The 15,548-nt window shown below is 42.8% G+C and overlaps 1 protein-coding gene across 5 annotated transcripts; it reads right to left on the reverse strand.

Moving 5' to 3' along the window:
* Positions 1–816: 816 nt before the first annotated feature.
* On the reverse strand, positions 817–14,966 carry vegfab (vascular endothelial growth factor Ab). 5 transcript variants are annotated; one of them, XR_012928893.1, is made up of 9 exons: positions 14,197–14,964; positions 11,965–12,007; positions 10,931–11,127; positions 10,210–10,286; positions 7,279–7,311; positions 4,586–4,660; positions 2,825–2,968; positions 2,369–2,461; positions 817–1,911 (listed from the first exon to the last, which is right to left on the reverse strand). XR_012928893.1 is itself a non-coding variant. In XM_076044750.1 (9 exons), the coding sequence occupies exons 1-8, from the start codon at positions 14,248–14,250 to the stop codon at positions 2,440–2,442; spliced, it is 645 nt and encodes a 214-aa protein (XP_075900865.1). In that variant the 5' UTR covers positions 14,251–14,966; the 3' UTR covers positions 817–2,347; positions 2,435–2,439. The 5 variants fall into 5 exon arrangements, 4 of the variants coding, with proteins under 4 accessions (XP_075900865.1, XP_075900864.1, XP_075900866.1 ...); XM_076044750.1 differs by having other exon boundaries at positions 817–2,347; positions 2,435–2,461; positions 14,197–14,966; XM_076044749.1 differs by having other exon boundaries at positions 817–2,461; positions 14,197–14,963.
* Positions 14,967–15,548: the final 582 nt, after the last annotated feature.

Raw genomic sequence — 15,548 nt, forward strand, 5'->3', positions numbered from 1 at the left:
GGAGTACACCTTAATGTTTAACCAAGAAAAACGTGACTTGTAGCGCCTGCTTTGGAGAGCCCTCCTTGAAGCACATGACTGCAGAACTTTCTAAGAAGGCCCGAACAATTTTTTTTTTTTTAAGAAGTTCTCTTACCCACGACGCAAAGTCTGCAAGTTAATTTGCCAAGTTATAGGTAAATTAGTGTGGTTTCTATAATTGTTCCTCACAACAATTAGATACAGAAATCTTTATGTGGCTTTGGTTATCTCACAGCATCATGTGTGAGCAGTGTCACCATTTGTGTGTCTAAGGTATGTGGAAGGTAAGCCGGTAAACTCGATTTTAAGGCTGGCGGCGAAAAGATGGGTGGAGACCAAAGCCGTCACCACAAAGTCCTAACTATCCAAACTGCTTCTGTTGTGTAATTCCACTATTTACAGTTGTTCCTGTATTTTTAGCGACTTGCATAACTCTTTTGGCGACAGGGAAATGTCATCATTGCTTGAGATCACAGCGATCCTTCAAAAACGTTGCTATTTTACTCCCTAACACACTTTTCCTCAAGCTCACTTTTAACAGATGCAATAGTTTCACACTGCTTTAAAGTCTCATTTTATTTGTAAGGCTGAATATCCGTCTGTCTGTTTGCTATGTAAAGCGTGCAGGTATTTCTTACTTCTCTGACCTATCTCCGCTCAGATTACATTCTGTAGTCAGCAGACGTGTGGGCATCAGTTTGTGGCACATAAAACATTGAGAACTCATGTAGCCCGACGAAACCTTTTTTTTTTGTCGTTTTTTTTTTTTGGAAAACACAGCATTCACAACACAGCAACCTTTTCCTTATTTTATATAAAACAATATACTTTGAAAATAAATATGGTTTACTGTTTTACATAGACAAAGAAAACATGTTAAAAGTGAAGAGGACAATGATAACTAATAATAATGAGGGCTCAAAGACTGTTACCCAAATCCAAGCTGGTGGTGATGATGTGGTGATAGTGTATGCTAAGCTGCTAGCGGGTTTATTTATTATTTTGCGTTTTGCATTTTGTAAAGTGTCGGAAACACAAGGCTGCTACTTCAAAGTATGTCTTGCTAGGACCTACGCACTGGCATGCGCATTTGTAAATGCATATGAACATATACACTCATACACGCACGTACACAAGCACACACATCTGCTTAAATTCAACACAGCACCAGCACCCTTTAGACCGGTGGGGGCCGGAAAATTATGTCATCAATAGTTCATCAGTACAAATGATTCATTCAGGGAATGTTAACAAATCATTTTTGATTTTTGTTGTTTTGTTTTGAGTTGTTGGGGGTGTTGAGAGACACTAAGTCTCCATGCTGAGAGTAGCTATCATTGACCTTACACATGGGGGAGACGGGACAGCTACAAGTACATAACACTGCATATATAAATAGACCAAATTAAATATGGGTAGAAGAGTGAATACTGAAAAAATACTCTATAATATAAATTATCAAGAATGGACTATAGCATAAAAGCTTACTGAGTATTTACAAGTTCAGAGAACATATGCAATCAGTGAAATTTGTATTATGTTCAACAACTAATATCTACTTTGACAATCCCCTCTCCTGAAACAAGAAACAAAAATAATTTAAAAGCACTCAAAAAGATTTCTCAGTACATTTCTTTTCAAATGGAATTAACCTACAGTATAGGATGTTTTCAGTGGTTTTCATGTCGGGCATAGCAAAACATTTAATGCTACAGTATACTGATGAACCAGTATCCCTTTAAAAGTATATGGCACTCCAGAGTCCCTTCTCCTGGTAGCTGGGCAACATGGTGACATTGCACGAGTTTCAGTCTCATAGTGTCCGTGCAGGAGAGGAAGCAACACCTCTTTGAGACAGATTCAAGACGTCCATCAACTGTCTCAGATGTCCTGGTCAAAAGTACAAAAAAAAAAAAATATATATATATCCATCCAACATCCTTGAATTGAGAGTGCTTCCATGTCCTCTTCTGCCTCACCCGCTGTTTTAGCAGTTAAATATGTCTTGGATTGAGAGGTTTTGCAATTTATGATTGACACACGACCACAGTAAAATCATATCCAGTGAAGTACTTGCAAAAAAAATAACTGACATCAAGACTACACCTGCGTCACAAGCCGGTTAGAAATGGAAAAAAAAAAACACATGGCGGCTTTCGTCAAACGATGGGTTTTACATATATATTTTTTTCTATAGCAGCATTACAATTTTGTAGTCTTTGTCTTTTTTTTTATCATGTCTATGTACACACAGATATACAGTGGGAGGAAACTTCAGTTCTGTCTCTCTGTTTGATGTCTCTCAGTCAGTCCACGGGGAATGCTTCTACAGAAAAGAAGAGCTTACGGTTTCAAAGTGCTGTGCTGAAATATCAATTATATTTCCTTCATCTTGTACATCTGGTGTTCCCACCTCTCTCATCTTCTTGGCTTGTCACATCTAAACAGAAGAACGAATAAATACATGTAATAGCAAGTATTTCTTTTTCCCGATTCAAGTGTAGTTTTTGTGCTTTTCTACCCCCACAATATAATATTGCAAGCTTAGGGGTGCGTCTGTTGGGGAGGGTGCAGTGCAGCGACATTACAAAGGACTTTTTGATTAGTAGTAAATTTGTAGGTTATTGCGCTAATACACAAGACACCCCTAGCAAATCACATTAGCCATGTGATACACTGGCAATAGTCAAGTTGATTATTGCAGCTCTGTACAAAAAGCATTGACATAAATTAGTGTTGGGCACATGGCTAACTATCGTGTTCGGAGGTTATATTTCCACTATGTCTGTCTTCTCCAACGTACTTGCAGGTCCTCTCGTTCAGCTCTAGCTGACGTTCTCTACAGTATTCGTCGGTGTGTTTGCAGGAGCACCGGCAGGTTGCGGGATCCTGCACGAACAGACGTCTCCTCCTGTCTGAGCAGTGATCACAACATGGCTCACAGACACTGGACAGGGAGACAGACAGAGGTGGAATGGGGATGGGGGAGGGGGTGGGAAGAGGAGAGAGAGAGAGAGACAGATTATCACAGTGTGCAAGTGCCACCCATGAGCAAGGCCACCCTTAGGTCAGCCCCTGCGTATGCTCCAGTTGGTCCTTCCAAGCCACAGCTTGACAAGTGGTTCTGCATGTGACAGTTGGGTAGTGTTGCACGCAGGTAACCACTGAGCAGGCAAACATCCGAGCAGTAAAGTACCCCTTGCCCACGCCCCCAAGCCCTCCTGCGATGATTGGACAGCTTGCAAATGCCCTGTTTGTGTTAGACATGCAGTAAGCAAAGGCCTGGTTCAGGACATGCAACACAAAACAACACTTATTTGACTTATGGGTCGATGACAGCACACGTCTCACTCTCACTCTTAGAAGTGGCCAGTGTCTTGGCAAAGAAGACTCAAGGGTCTGCTTGGTGCACCATTAAGAAAGGTTCCATTTTATTGAGTGAAAATTGAAGACTATATTTACCACAGAGAGACATTAGATTCAGAACAGAGACTGAAAAGGAGTTTGAACGACATCTCTTGGAACTAAATACACAAGTTACAACTGAATACAAAGACATACATTTTTCACAGTTTTGTCACTAGAGACACATTGTTTTAAATAAAATACGGGAGCTTTTGTGTACCTTTCAGAGACAAAGGCAGGTAGAGAAAGAAACAAAACAGTACTTGTAGAACAATTTTTTTTCTTGTTGACAACCGCCCCCTTACCAAAAACAGGAAATAAAAGGCAGCAGATAGCCATCACTCATGTCTTTACATTACATAAAAAGTACCAGCATTGTACACGGGACGGCAAAACCAGTTTGTAAAGATGAAAAGGACAAAGCGTGGAAAGGAGACGGGCGCAAGACACAGCAAAGCAGCACAGACTCAACACTGAACACTGGACTATGATTACACTTCTGGTGATCCCGACACAGATAGGACAGTTTGAACCCGTCAGCGTTGGCCATGCTGGTGGAGCTGTGATATGTTTCAGTAGACGGTTCAAGTTACAGCTAACGGCTTCTCTGTTTGTTCCAGCATTTTTAAACATTTCCATTATCGGCCAGAAACTTGGTATCTCCAAAGATGTTGGGAGCAACTTGTGCCTAAGGTCTTTTACTGTTTCTTCTTCTTCTTCTTCTTCTTCTTCTTTTTTAAAATAATATGCCGCTGTAGCTTACCCCGACCATAGCTTGGTTGTTTTTTTTGTTTGTTTTTTTGAATTATGAATTTAATTATACCTGGCAAGGAGAAATGTTAGATGGGGCTCAATGGGTGGAAATGGTTTGTGTAGTTCATTTCAAATGGATATTGCCAGCAATTATACTGTATTATGTTTTGCCAAAGCTACATTAGCAAAACATGTATTAGCAAGCAAAAAAAAAGCGGAGACACTGAGGGATATGGACGATGAACGCCGACAGAGTTAGAGCGTTACTCGGAAGTGACATGCTAATTGCTGGGTCAAATTAATTGGTGCAAATTAAAGTGGGCAAATTAGTTCCTCCCAAATGAGTTTAATTATGAGAAGCGCAACACTCAGGTGCAGGTAGGTGGAGAAGGCGGAGCTGACATACGCATCATGAATTGTTTTGTCACGGTTTTTCTTTCGCTTTCTCTTTTGGCCTTTACCCTTGCCCTTCCTGGATTTTCTGCAAAAGAAAGAGGACAAGCACGAAGAGATATGCCTGAGAGACTGAGGTGTGAACCGATGTGTTGAGTTACTTATCAACAGATCATCGCCAAAAGCATCACTAGTTGATTATTATTTCTTCCAATCAACAGAGCCGAAGAGGTATTCTTTGAACAAAGATACTCATTTAATTTGGTCACGGTTAGTGATTAGAGGCTACGGCGTCATACTATGAGGAATGCATCAGATAATGAGTGACGTGTAATATTTACAATGATTATTGCTAATTATTTACATTTCATTGGAGTATTCAAAAATTGTACCAGAAATGCAACCCCTGAACATTCTGCTGCACTTTCAAATGGATGTTTCACTGAAGAAAAAAAGTGAAATTTGAAAACTTACAGCCACATCCACTGTAATGCAGCTCACTGGACTTGATTTGCCTCTAATTCTGTAGCTGATGATATGATGAATATCAAATGTTGCACATTTGCAACATTTGTTGACAAAAATCCACTTCATTTTCCAACTTGGCTTGGTCGGAAGATTTTTGTTCCTTTTTTTTTTTTTTTTAAGGAACTGAACAATGTCTTTGCAGACTGTAAATGATTAGTTGAAAATTTGGCTCAGTAGCTTTAAAATTTCCCAGATGGTTTTGGTGCAAGTCATTTTGACTTGACCAAACGTACATCATTCACCCTTTCTGGGTCAACTATGTGATTCAGCATATTTCAGACCCAATCCCAGTAAGAGCAAGCTTGTGAAACAAACTCGATTCTCGCAGGTGCAGGTTAAATTCACATGTTGAATGCAGGATGGGTTGCTTGAATGGTAAGGTGTAAGGTGCAAAGTTTTTGGTACTCCGATAGAAAAGCAAAATAATCTCTCAATGGCCATACTAGTAAATATTCCACGTGATTTACGTCAATGGTGGTTATTTAGTGATAGAAACAAACATTGTGAAGGCACATAACAAATGTCGGCTTCTCAGACATTAAGGTTTGGCTAAAGCCGGATGCTTAATCAAATTGGCAAGTTTTGTAATCATATTAGTGGCATAGCTCTTTCGATTTTCAGAATTTATGGCCACTCATCATACAAAACTACTGTCCACCAGTTGTACAGCAGCTGTTTGTCTCTTTTAGGATTTCAGTTATTTGTATGTTCTAGTGCCAAAACCGAAATCGTCATTAATAAGTGGCTGGATAAATCTGTTGAAACATTTTCTTTCAACGTTGGTTTTGCACCAGTCCATGGGAACAGAACTACTAAGTAACAACTTGGCACCTTACATGTAAAAACAGGTCATGCAGGCTAGCTTAGCTATGCCACAACACTGTGAGGTTGCTCTACAGCCATGTGATGCTTGGAGCTAAATGCTAATGTTGGCAATTGCAACTTGTTCCCATTCGCAAGGTTTTTTCATGTTGGTGTTTACTGGCATTAATGTTGACCCCGTTTACCATCATAGGTCAGCGTAGTTAGCGTGCTTGCGTGTAAGCATTAAAACAAAGTACAGCAGAGGCTGATGGGACCGTTATGAGTTTGCAGACATGTAGAGTTAAGGCGAAGGACCTTGATGTAATGACGTGTCAATGGAAGAACTGAAGAGCTGTCCTCATAGGTCAGAACATTTCTAGCCACAACACACTCCAAAAAGAGAATAACAGGGTGCATGGTCCCCACATCAGTTTAACCGTGTGTTTGCAATTAACAAAATTGGCCTAACAAATCAAAGCTGACCTGCAAATAGACGGGTCAGGCCACCAACATTAGCGCTGACATGAAAGTATGAAGGAGTCAGAAACAGGAGTTGACTGACCCCAAGACCAACACTTTGTAGACACACGCCACCAAAAGCTGGACTCATAAATGTTTAAGACAAGGTCAGAGAGGAGGCTTGAAAAGTGGCGCTTATCTATATGACAGATGGCATAAAACGAAACTACAATCAACCTCCATCCTTCATGGGAAGGATACTAAGGACCGTTCGCAGGAGGATTAAAGACTTTTAATGACTAAGCTCACCGACTCCTGCCACGCAGGATGGGAAGCACACACAACCAGGAGCCATAAACACAAAAGTTTAACAGGTGTTCAAAAACACTGTTATCTGTTTCAGAGCAGTCAGTAAAAAGAGCAAACAGAGTTAAGCGGGATGTAAACATTAAAGGGAAAAAAAGGAAAGAAAAAATGGGAATGTATAGCAGAGATAGAAAAGGGGAAGGAGAGGTATAAAAGGCAGGTATAGAGGGCAATGACCTCATCAAGTGTCATTCATTCACCTGAAACTGGTGTTGCCCATGTTTATTACCTGAGAGGTGCATGCTAATCTCATATAATGCTGAGATGTCCATGAAATATTATCGAAGTGGAGTGTTTTGTGCGTTTGCAGGTGGCAAAAACTTTCAGGCGGCGGTGGAGAATTAATTTTGTAAAAAAAACCAACAACAACACAAAAACAAAAAAAAGTGTCGGAAAGAAAGAGACGGGCAGGCGACTGCGAGTGAGAGTCTGTTTGTTGAGCGAAACAGGAGAGCGATCAAATCCCAAGTCCTCATTGTCTCCTTTGTAAAAAAAAAACAAAAAAACAAAAAAAAAACAATCTCCATGCAGAAAGAGAGCTGTACTCACTTTTCTCTCTGTGTTCTCACTTCGTTCTTTTCCCTGGAAGGCAGGAACAAAACAACGTGGCATGAGATCACAGCAAGCCGTTGTTGCCCAGTAAACAGATACATGTCAAGATAATAGGAGGCCAGATGCTCATTATCTCAGCCAACGTAGACTCACATCCATCTCTCCTAATCACGTTACATCAGTGCTTTTTTTTTCCTCTTTTTTTTTTTACATTTTTTATTCGAACCCGAAACCCCCAGGTGAATGCGCTTTCACTTTTTAAGATGCTTGACTCGAAATACTGGGGCAGATTTGTTGGGAAATGAAATGACGCTGTGGAGACACGCACGCGTGCACACGTACACACACACACACACGCGCAGAACAATAGTATTTTGTTAAGTTTGTGCCACTTCACGTTCATGTCCCTGTTCTTCCTGATAACGCATTGTGGTGCAACGGGTCTGCTGGCAACAGTTAAGCAAAAGTGTTGAGAAACTGTTGTATTCAAAAAGGTCACGTTCCTTTCTGAAACACTGGCACAATACCCCCTGATAATAAGGGTGCATGTTTGCCAGTGCACGTGCACTACCGGCATGGATCAGGAACTTATAGCTTGTGTTGAGTTGAGTGATACCGCAATTTTATAGCCAGCAATTCTAAACAAACGCGTTAAAACGCACTCGGGTTTCAATGGCATGCGTAGTCAGACGTCCAAAATTTGGACCGGAGTCCTGCATTCATCTGCCTGATTTCAAACTGCCTTTTTATGCACCAGTGACTCACAAGGCACGACACGGTGTGTGGCTTGGCATTACAGTTTGCAGTTTCCTGTCATAAATATTCATCTCGGTGCCCGTTTTGTTAAAAGTGACAAAGAGTAGAGCCCCATAGAATCAGGCCCTGTCCTTTTTTTTTTTTTTTTTTAGATTCAAACGTGTTTTAAGTTTTGGAAATTCGGAAATACATATGGATTGCAGTGGCAGAATGTGAAATACTGCATATCAGATTCAGATGATCCATATGTTATTTCGTTCTCTTTTCTCCTGGGAACAGAGTTTAGATTAGAAATTTATTGTCATTGTACAAAATTCAGTGCACTGACATACTGGATCATAAAACAGTATGTCAGTATGTTTTGGGCAAATAACTCTCAGGTGTAATACAAAGTATACTTTTTTGTGTTCAGTTCCCTAATTCTCCCAGTGACTCCTCAATTACAGAAATTGCGGGGCATTAAAATAAGCTAACAAATAAAACTGACAAATATGAAACTAGCAAATATTGATAGGACATTTGCTTGAATGAGTCAAGCAAATGTTTACACTGGTTGCAGGGTTGAGTGTCTTGTTATTATTTGCTAACGGGTTATTACATAAATGGAAAGAGTAATAATTAACAAATTAATCACCACTAACGCCAGTTGAAAAAGTGATCAAAATGAAGGTAATGAACGCACAACACTCGTAAACTGTTGATCTGTCTCCACTTTGGAGGACACCACAGCACATCCTAATTGGATACAGTGAGCTTTTTTAAGCTTTATAAGTGCGGCTCTAAACGTTTATTGCGACATCCAAATGGTTTTACAGTGGAGTATTGTGTCATCACACGCAGCTTTAGGTACACTGTGACGTCTTTATAGCCAGAGGCTCTGCAGGCAGGCAGCTGCAACCTCACCGACAATGGAGCGATGAAGACTGGCTTGGATCTGACAGCTGTGATTTTTTAAAAAAAATGACGTCAGTGCAGGATCCTCAGCCAATGGTCCTTTTCTATGCATTTGTACGCTCTGTCTTTCGGGCGTCTTGTAAAGTGCTGGCGGGAGATAATGTCCTCTGTGTCACACTTCCATAATTCACCTCCGCCCCACCACAAGTCATCTGATTCCAACACGGCGTCAAGGAGTGATGCATCGCACAGTTGGAGCCTCCAACAGAGGCCAGAGGGAGATGCGTTCACACTGGATGAACTGTTCATACAACCTTTAGGAGAAGAACTCCCCTTTTGAACGTGGTTGTGTCATAGGAACTGGGGACAATCTTGGTTCCAAGGGCTGTTTTTTAGTTGCCGTTCTTTTTTGGCTCCTGTGCCCATAGTTAAAGACTTGGGTATGATGTTGAAGCCACGGAGTGAATGTGAGTGCTTGTTGACTGACTTGAAATAACTTCTTCTGCCAATTTTCATTGGCTTTTATCACCTTGTAGCTCCCCTCACTCCCTCCGCGCCTCGCACTTAGCCTGGCAAAGTTCAAGCTCCGTTATCGCGACAGACTGCAGACGGCTCGCTTTAATTAAAACATCCATACAGCAACTTTTGGCAGAGTTGTTGGTGGTCTGAAGCAATTACAAAATGCAAGTTCCTTGGTCGACACATTTTCCGATTGGAGTTCCCCAAAGAACAGTTTTTATCCAAGTTTTGCACAAAAGTGCCCATACTTGCTAGATATCGGCCTGTACGATGTTTGGACTTGTGTTGGCAGTGAGACTGCAATGCACGCTTACAGAACAACAGTTTAGATCCGCTCACATTAGCAGGCCATCAAAACAAAAGTGAAGGTACAACAAAAATGATATATAATCCATGAAGTTCACACATGGCAGCTCAGTGATACCCCAGGCAATGTACATTAGGTTCCTGGTAAAAGAGGCCACCCTGCACTTCAGGAATCAGTCACTCGAAATGGTGTGCGGTGCCAAAGTGAAGAGGCGCGGGAAACGTCAGCGAGGATGGGCGGGGGCGGCGGGGTGGCACAGGTTCAATTTGCACGTCTTTTTAAGATGAGTGAATGAAACAAGAGCAAATCAAGAAACCGAGAGCTCGATAAGCGTCCGTCTAAGACAAACGGCAATTGCAACAATTGCCCCATAGTTTTCCTCTGCAGTGTAATACAGTTGCGTCACGGTGTGTGTGCTTAAATTGCAGCAATGTGTGTTCAGGGTTTCTTACCTGCATTCACACGAGCTGTGTTCTGTGAAGCTCATGAACACATCGTTCTGTTGCCTCTGTAGTTTTATTCTCTTTATCTGTTCGAAAAAAAGGACAAAAAAAAAAATCACTCGGTTGGTTGAGAGGAGCGCGCAAGAGAGACACAGCAAAGCTTTGCACTTTTGCGTGGTTACATAAGCTGACTGACATATTTCACTTCTTCCACCGTTGGTGTCTTGAGTGACGCGTTAAATGGTGTGATATGATAAACTCCCCATTCTCTGGAGAGGTTTGACTGGAAAATTATTACCATAAAATGTTCACACCCGTAAGTCAAAATTTCCACTATTTGCATAAACCCTAGGGGATGGAAGTCAGGCATCCTCTTACAATTTGCCAATACATTTAGATGGGAAACTTGACTGAAAAGCTCAATGAAACCATCTGCATTGGGCATGCAAAATTGAAAGTGAACAGTATAGTAGTAGAAGTTCCCTTTTTTTTCTTTCTCTTTGGATGTTTCAAGTGAAGCAAAGAATTACAAGAAGAGACGGGAGTACAAAATGAAGAAAAGCGGAACGAGAACAGGATGCGTTGTGCCACCCAGAAGGGCACTTGTAGGTCTTTTGGCTCATTCCAAGGAGCATATGGGGCCCCTCTGGTGTGACATTTGAGCAAAAATAAATTAATAAACCCTATTCAGAGCACTGGCATACACACAGACATAAATAACGCCTCTGACCTCCATCGTCACGTTATAGGTGGACGTGGGCACACATTGTAGCCTCTCGTCGTTGCAGCAGCCGGCGCATCGCGTCAGCACCACACAGGACGGTATAAAGTTGTATTCCACTTCCTCGGGATACTCCTGTATGATCTCCACCAGAAGTTCCCGAGGTTTACACAAGCTTTTGTTGTAAACCTCCATTAGAGGGATCACTGGGGAGGGGAGGAAATGAAGAACACAGTAAACACAGTTATGAGATGGCAGCAGAACTCTTCAATAATACACACCAAGAATGACGTGCGGATTTGCGAGGGAAAAAAAAAAAAAAAAAAAGTCTGGCAGGTCTGCATGGGAGTAGGAGTGAAAGAGATGAAACACACTTCACGTTGACATTAACAACCACTCTTCCTTTGTGTCCAATCAATCATTGTACTTCCTCTACTCCTTCCCCCACTGTGGGCCACTTTGCCTGAATCTGTAAAATATCAGCCGCTTTTGTTTTGTTTTTATACAACCACCCCTAACGCGTCCCTGATCGCTGTCTTTGCGGGAGTTCTGCTCTTATGAAAGATATTAGCCCAGAGACAGGCAACCATGTCCAAAATATCACTCCGAGACTAAAACAACCCCAGCCTGAAAACCCCTCCGGGTAGCCAAAACAAACATGCAGGGCCTGAACAATATCAGCGGGTTCGCTTTCTTTATCGTCCAAATTAGATTGGGCAATGTTGGGACTGTGGAATGAAAAAGAAGACGAAACTCACGGCCAAGAGGGTGAAGTTTCATTTCATAAATGGGTCTGGTCACACAGCAGTTGCCATAAACCAGTAGGAATGTGGCACTGAATGAAAAATTTCTCATTTACTAAAAAAAGACACATTTCTCCAGATAGGGTAAGATTATGAAGTTGTCCACCAGGAGGTGCTAATTTCCCTTTTTATTTATTTCAAGGTGAACCTCAAACCAGCTCCTTCTATTTGGCTGAGGGCCAGGAGGCAGCCCAGTGCAGACTTTATTCCCACGGTGCCCTGCCCCTTTAGGATACGTACCGTCATGTGGACCCCTCTCTGTCTCCTTCGGTATGTGGGCACTCTGTAAAGGGGGGGGGGATAAAACTATTAGTTGCAGTTGATTGTGAAAGAACTCGGCAAATAAAAACATCACACTGCCTCTTATGAATTCACGGTGACTCAAAAGTAAACATATGGATTTGGACGTCTTTTTTCGTGACTAATAACATCACATTGACAAAAATAATTGCACAATATTTCATATTTTGGAAGTCCTGTGTTCAGTAAAGGAGGCATCACATCGTACAAAGGCCAACGATGCAGCTCAGAAAACGATACCTTTATGCCAGATATGTTTACGTGTCACTTTTGTTTTTTAACAAGAGACTTGAACCTAAACTTGTCAATAATATGCGAAAGGCTTACGTAAGCTTAATTGGCTAAATTGCTCATGTGATTATCATTATTACAGCCTGCGTGAGGCCTCTTTTAAGGAGAAACATCTGACCACAATGTGTGAAACACGGCGGTCTAAATCACGCTGCTGCTGCTGCTGCTGCTGCATTAGCCGTAGACAGTTTAATTTGAACTATCGGAGATATTCCATCAAGTCTGGACTTCACTGTGTGGTCCTGGACGGCTGCTGCTGCTGCTTCTTCTTGGCAACTTGCGAGGAATTGAAGTTGCCATTTTCTATGGGTCAGATTTTTTTTTTCTTTTCCGCCTGTTACTTTCCCTGACTGGGGAGGTTTTGAGGGGGCAGCTGTCACCACATCACACCACGGAGAGGGGCTCTGGCAACTTTCCATAAGCGCGGGCGTTACGCACAGATCAGTCGCTCGCTCGCTCTCCCTCTCGCGCGCGCACGCGCACGCACACCACCCCTCCCTCGCTGCCTCGCTCCATCCACAGACACACAAAAGCGCGCATCTCACGCAATATTCCCCAGTATTGCATGAGACCTGCAGCACCGGCTTGTATTCAGTCAGAACCCCCCCCCCCCTCCTCAGCGCTACCACCGCCACCACCACCGTTCCTTAATGAAAAGAGGAGAGAGGAAAAAAAGTGGGGTGGGTGGTGGGGTTTGGTCGTGCGGGTGCCACAGTCTCCGCCCCCTTCTGGTGGCGTGAGAGGGTCTAAAACAGCCCTACTAACGATATACTTTATCATTAATGGACGGGTGTCAGGCTGCGAACAGCGGCTCCCACCACCACCCCTGTGGCGACAGACCGGCTGATTACCTCCTGATATTAATCCGAAAGCGATTATGTGATTTTTAAACTGACAGTTCATAAATTACTTTGATTTAAAAGAAAATAAAAAAAGAAAAGAAATTAAAGCCTTAACAACGTCCGGAGCGGAAATATTCCATTAAAACGAGGCGCCTGAGAGGAAACTTTGCGGTTTCATTTAGAAGACGGGCAACTCCTATATAATCAAATCCATTATGTGGCTGGAAATGTACAGCCTCCCGTTTTAAAGTGCTACTGTAACCCCCCCCCCCCGCCCCCCTTCCTTCCTTCCTTCTTTCCTTCCTTCCTTCCTCTCTTTGCCTTCACCTTGAAACCTTTGCTCTAAACCCTCCGGTGCGCGCTGCGCCGGATTAATGATTATGGTAAACGCTTTACAGTTTGCAATGTCACAAAGAGCGTCAAAGATCCTCGCCCCCAAAGCCGGTCGCTCCGCCGAGTAACGCGTGATTTACCCCCCCCAACACACACACCCCAACCTCCTAACGTAAGTGTAAAGTTTCAGCGTGGGGAGGCATTTCGTCATGTCGAGGCAGACCAACCGGGAACCGGAGTCGTTGCCCGTAATGAACCTGCTCACACGTCCTATTTCAGAACGGCCACTGCGCCTTTAAATGAAATCTCCAAGGTGCTTTTTTAACGGCGGGGGCCTGCGATTAAACTCAGCGGCGGTATTTATTTATTTATTTGCTTAGAAATCCCGCATGTCGTAGTTGTGACACACACACACACACACACACATACAAAAGAGGGGGGGGGGAAGCGCACCGAGTACGAGTGTGCTCCGTTTGTACACTCTCGCTCTTTTGCGTAATAGCCGCGTTTAAATCTCCACAAAGGGCTCTAAACATTTCAGCTAGTTCACAAACATGAGCGATGACCTAGCAGGACGCGAGGCAAGGACGAGCTACACATTAATGACCGGTGACTACATAGACAAACAGAACGCGATTGATTTTGTGCCTTTCTCTTTTTGTGTTTGTGTGCGTGTGCTGGGTCCAGTTCTCTCATGGTAACTCACCTTGACAGCTGACAGCGTCAAAAACAATAGTGTCAAACTGTCAATAAAGTTCATGATGCCGCAGCAATAATCCAGGCGACGTTCCTTGTATAAATATAAATATATATAATATTGATCTGTGGATATGTTTTCTTTTTTTTTTAAAATCCCAAAGGCCAGACGTGGCGATTTGTTCTCAAACAACAAGTACAACAACACAAGTGGGCGAAGCAGCAGGGGGTTCGAGCGGCAAATCCATGTTGGTCCCTTGGTCGAAGCATACAATCCGTTTTTTTTTCTTCTTCTTTAATTGTTTTTCTTCGGTTGCGCCGAGAGTTCCCCCTTTTTTTCTCAACTGTTGCCAACGATCTTCAAAATATCCAAAAACACAAAGATCCAGGACGCATTACTTCTCACATCGTTCCGCGGCGGACCTGCGACAATCGACATCACAAATACAATTCCATGCTGGTGCCGGCCTGCTCCAAGTGTCTGTTCATCTGAAACTTATCGCCGACTCCTGTGCGACTTGAACTCATGGGAGGGGGAGAAGGAGAAGGAGGTGGAGGAGGAGTAAAAAAAAAAAAAAAAAAAAAAAAAAAAAAAAACCGCGCCGAGGGGACGCTCGTCCTACAAAACTTTGGCTAACGTGCGCGGGGCTGGGTCTGTTTGAAAAGGAACCACAACGCCTCTGTCTGTCAGCGGAGACGAGCGGTTCGGCTTTTTTTTTTTTTTTCCGGCAAAAACCTGGTGCTTCAAGTCCACACTCACTCGCTCTCAGCAGTGCCACTCGCGCTACGGAGGAGCTTGCCATTGGTTGACTCATGAAAACGCAGAGGTGTGTCATTCCCATTCCGAACTTCATAGCCGCATCATGTGACTCAAAGCCAGCTAGCTATTAAAAATAAAAACACATCACCCATCGCTCTATTTTTAGTGACATTTATTATTTTATATATTTATTTCCTTTTTAAATATCGGAACAAAAAGAAGAACTGAAGGGGGGAAAAAGAAGAAGAAGAAAGAGGAGGAGGAGAAGAAGAAGCCACGAACAAGACAAGAGAGGAGGACGCGCACATCCGGATGTTTGCAGTCCCGCAATTTGCCGACGTCCTCTGTTGCCATGATTTTGATGTGTTTCATCATCCTCACATGTCATGTGCGGGCTGCTGCTGCTGCGCCACTGAAAGCTTCAAATCGACGATGCACAACCTAATTATAGCCCCCCCCTCACAGAAACTGTATTATGGTCGGAGTAGCTCTGCGCGGACCTCGTGGTCAAAGTTAGAGCTCGATGAACTGAAACTAAGGGTGACCTTGAATGTCCAACTTTTCTTTTTCGGCTTAAGAAATAAGAATAGTAACACATATGT

The sequence above is a fragment of the Nelusetta ayraudi genome, unplaced genomic scaffold (genome assembly GCF_046127955.1).
Source record: "Nelusetta ayraudi isolate G7.1 ecotype Tasmania unplaced genomic scaffold, CSIRO-AGI_Nayr_v1 ptg000082l, whole genome shotgun sequence".
Taxonomy (NCBI): Eukaryota; Metazoa; Chordata; class Actinopteri; order Tetraodontiformes; family Monacanthidae; genus Nelusetta; species Nelusetta ayraudi.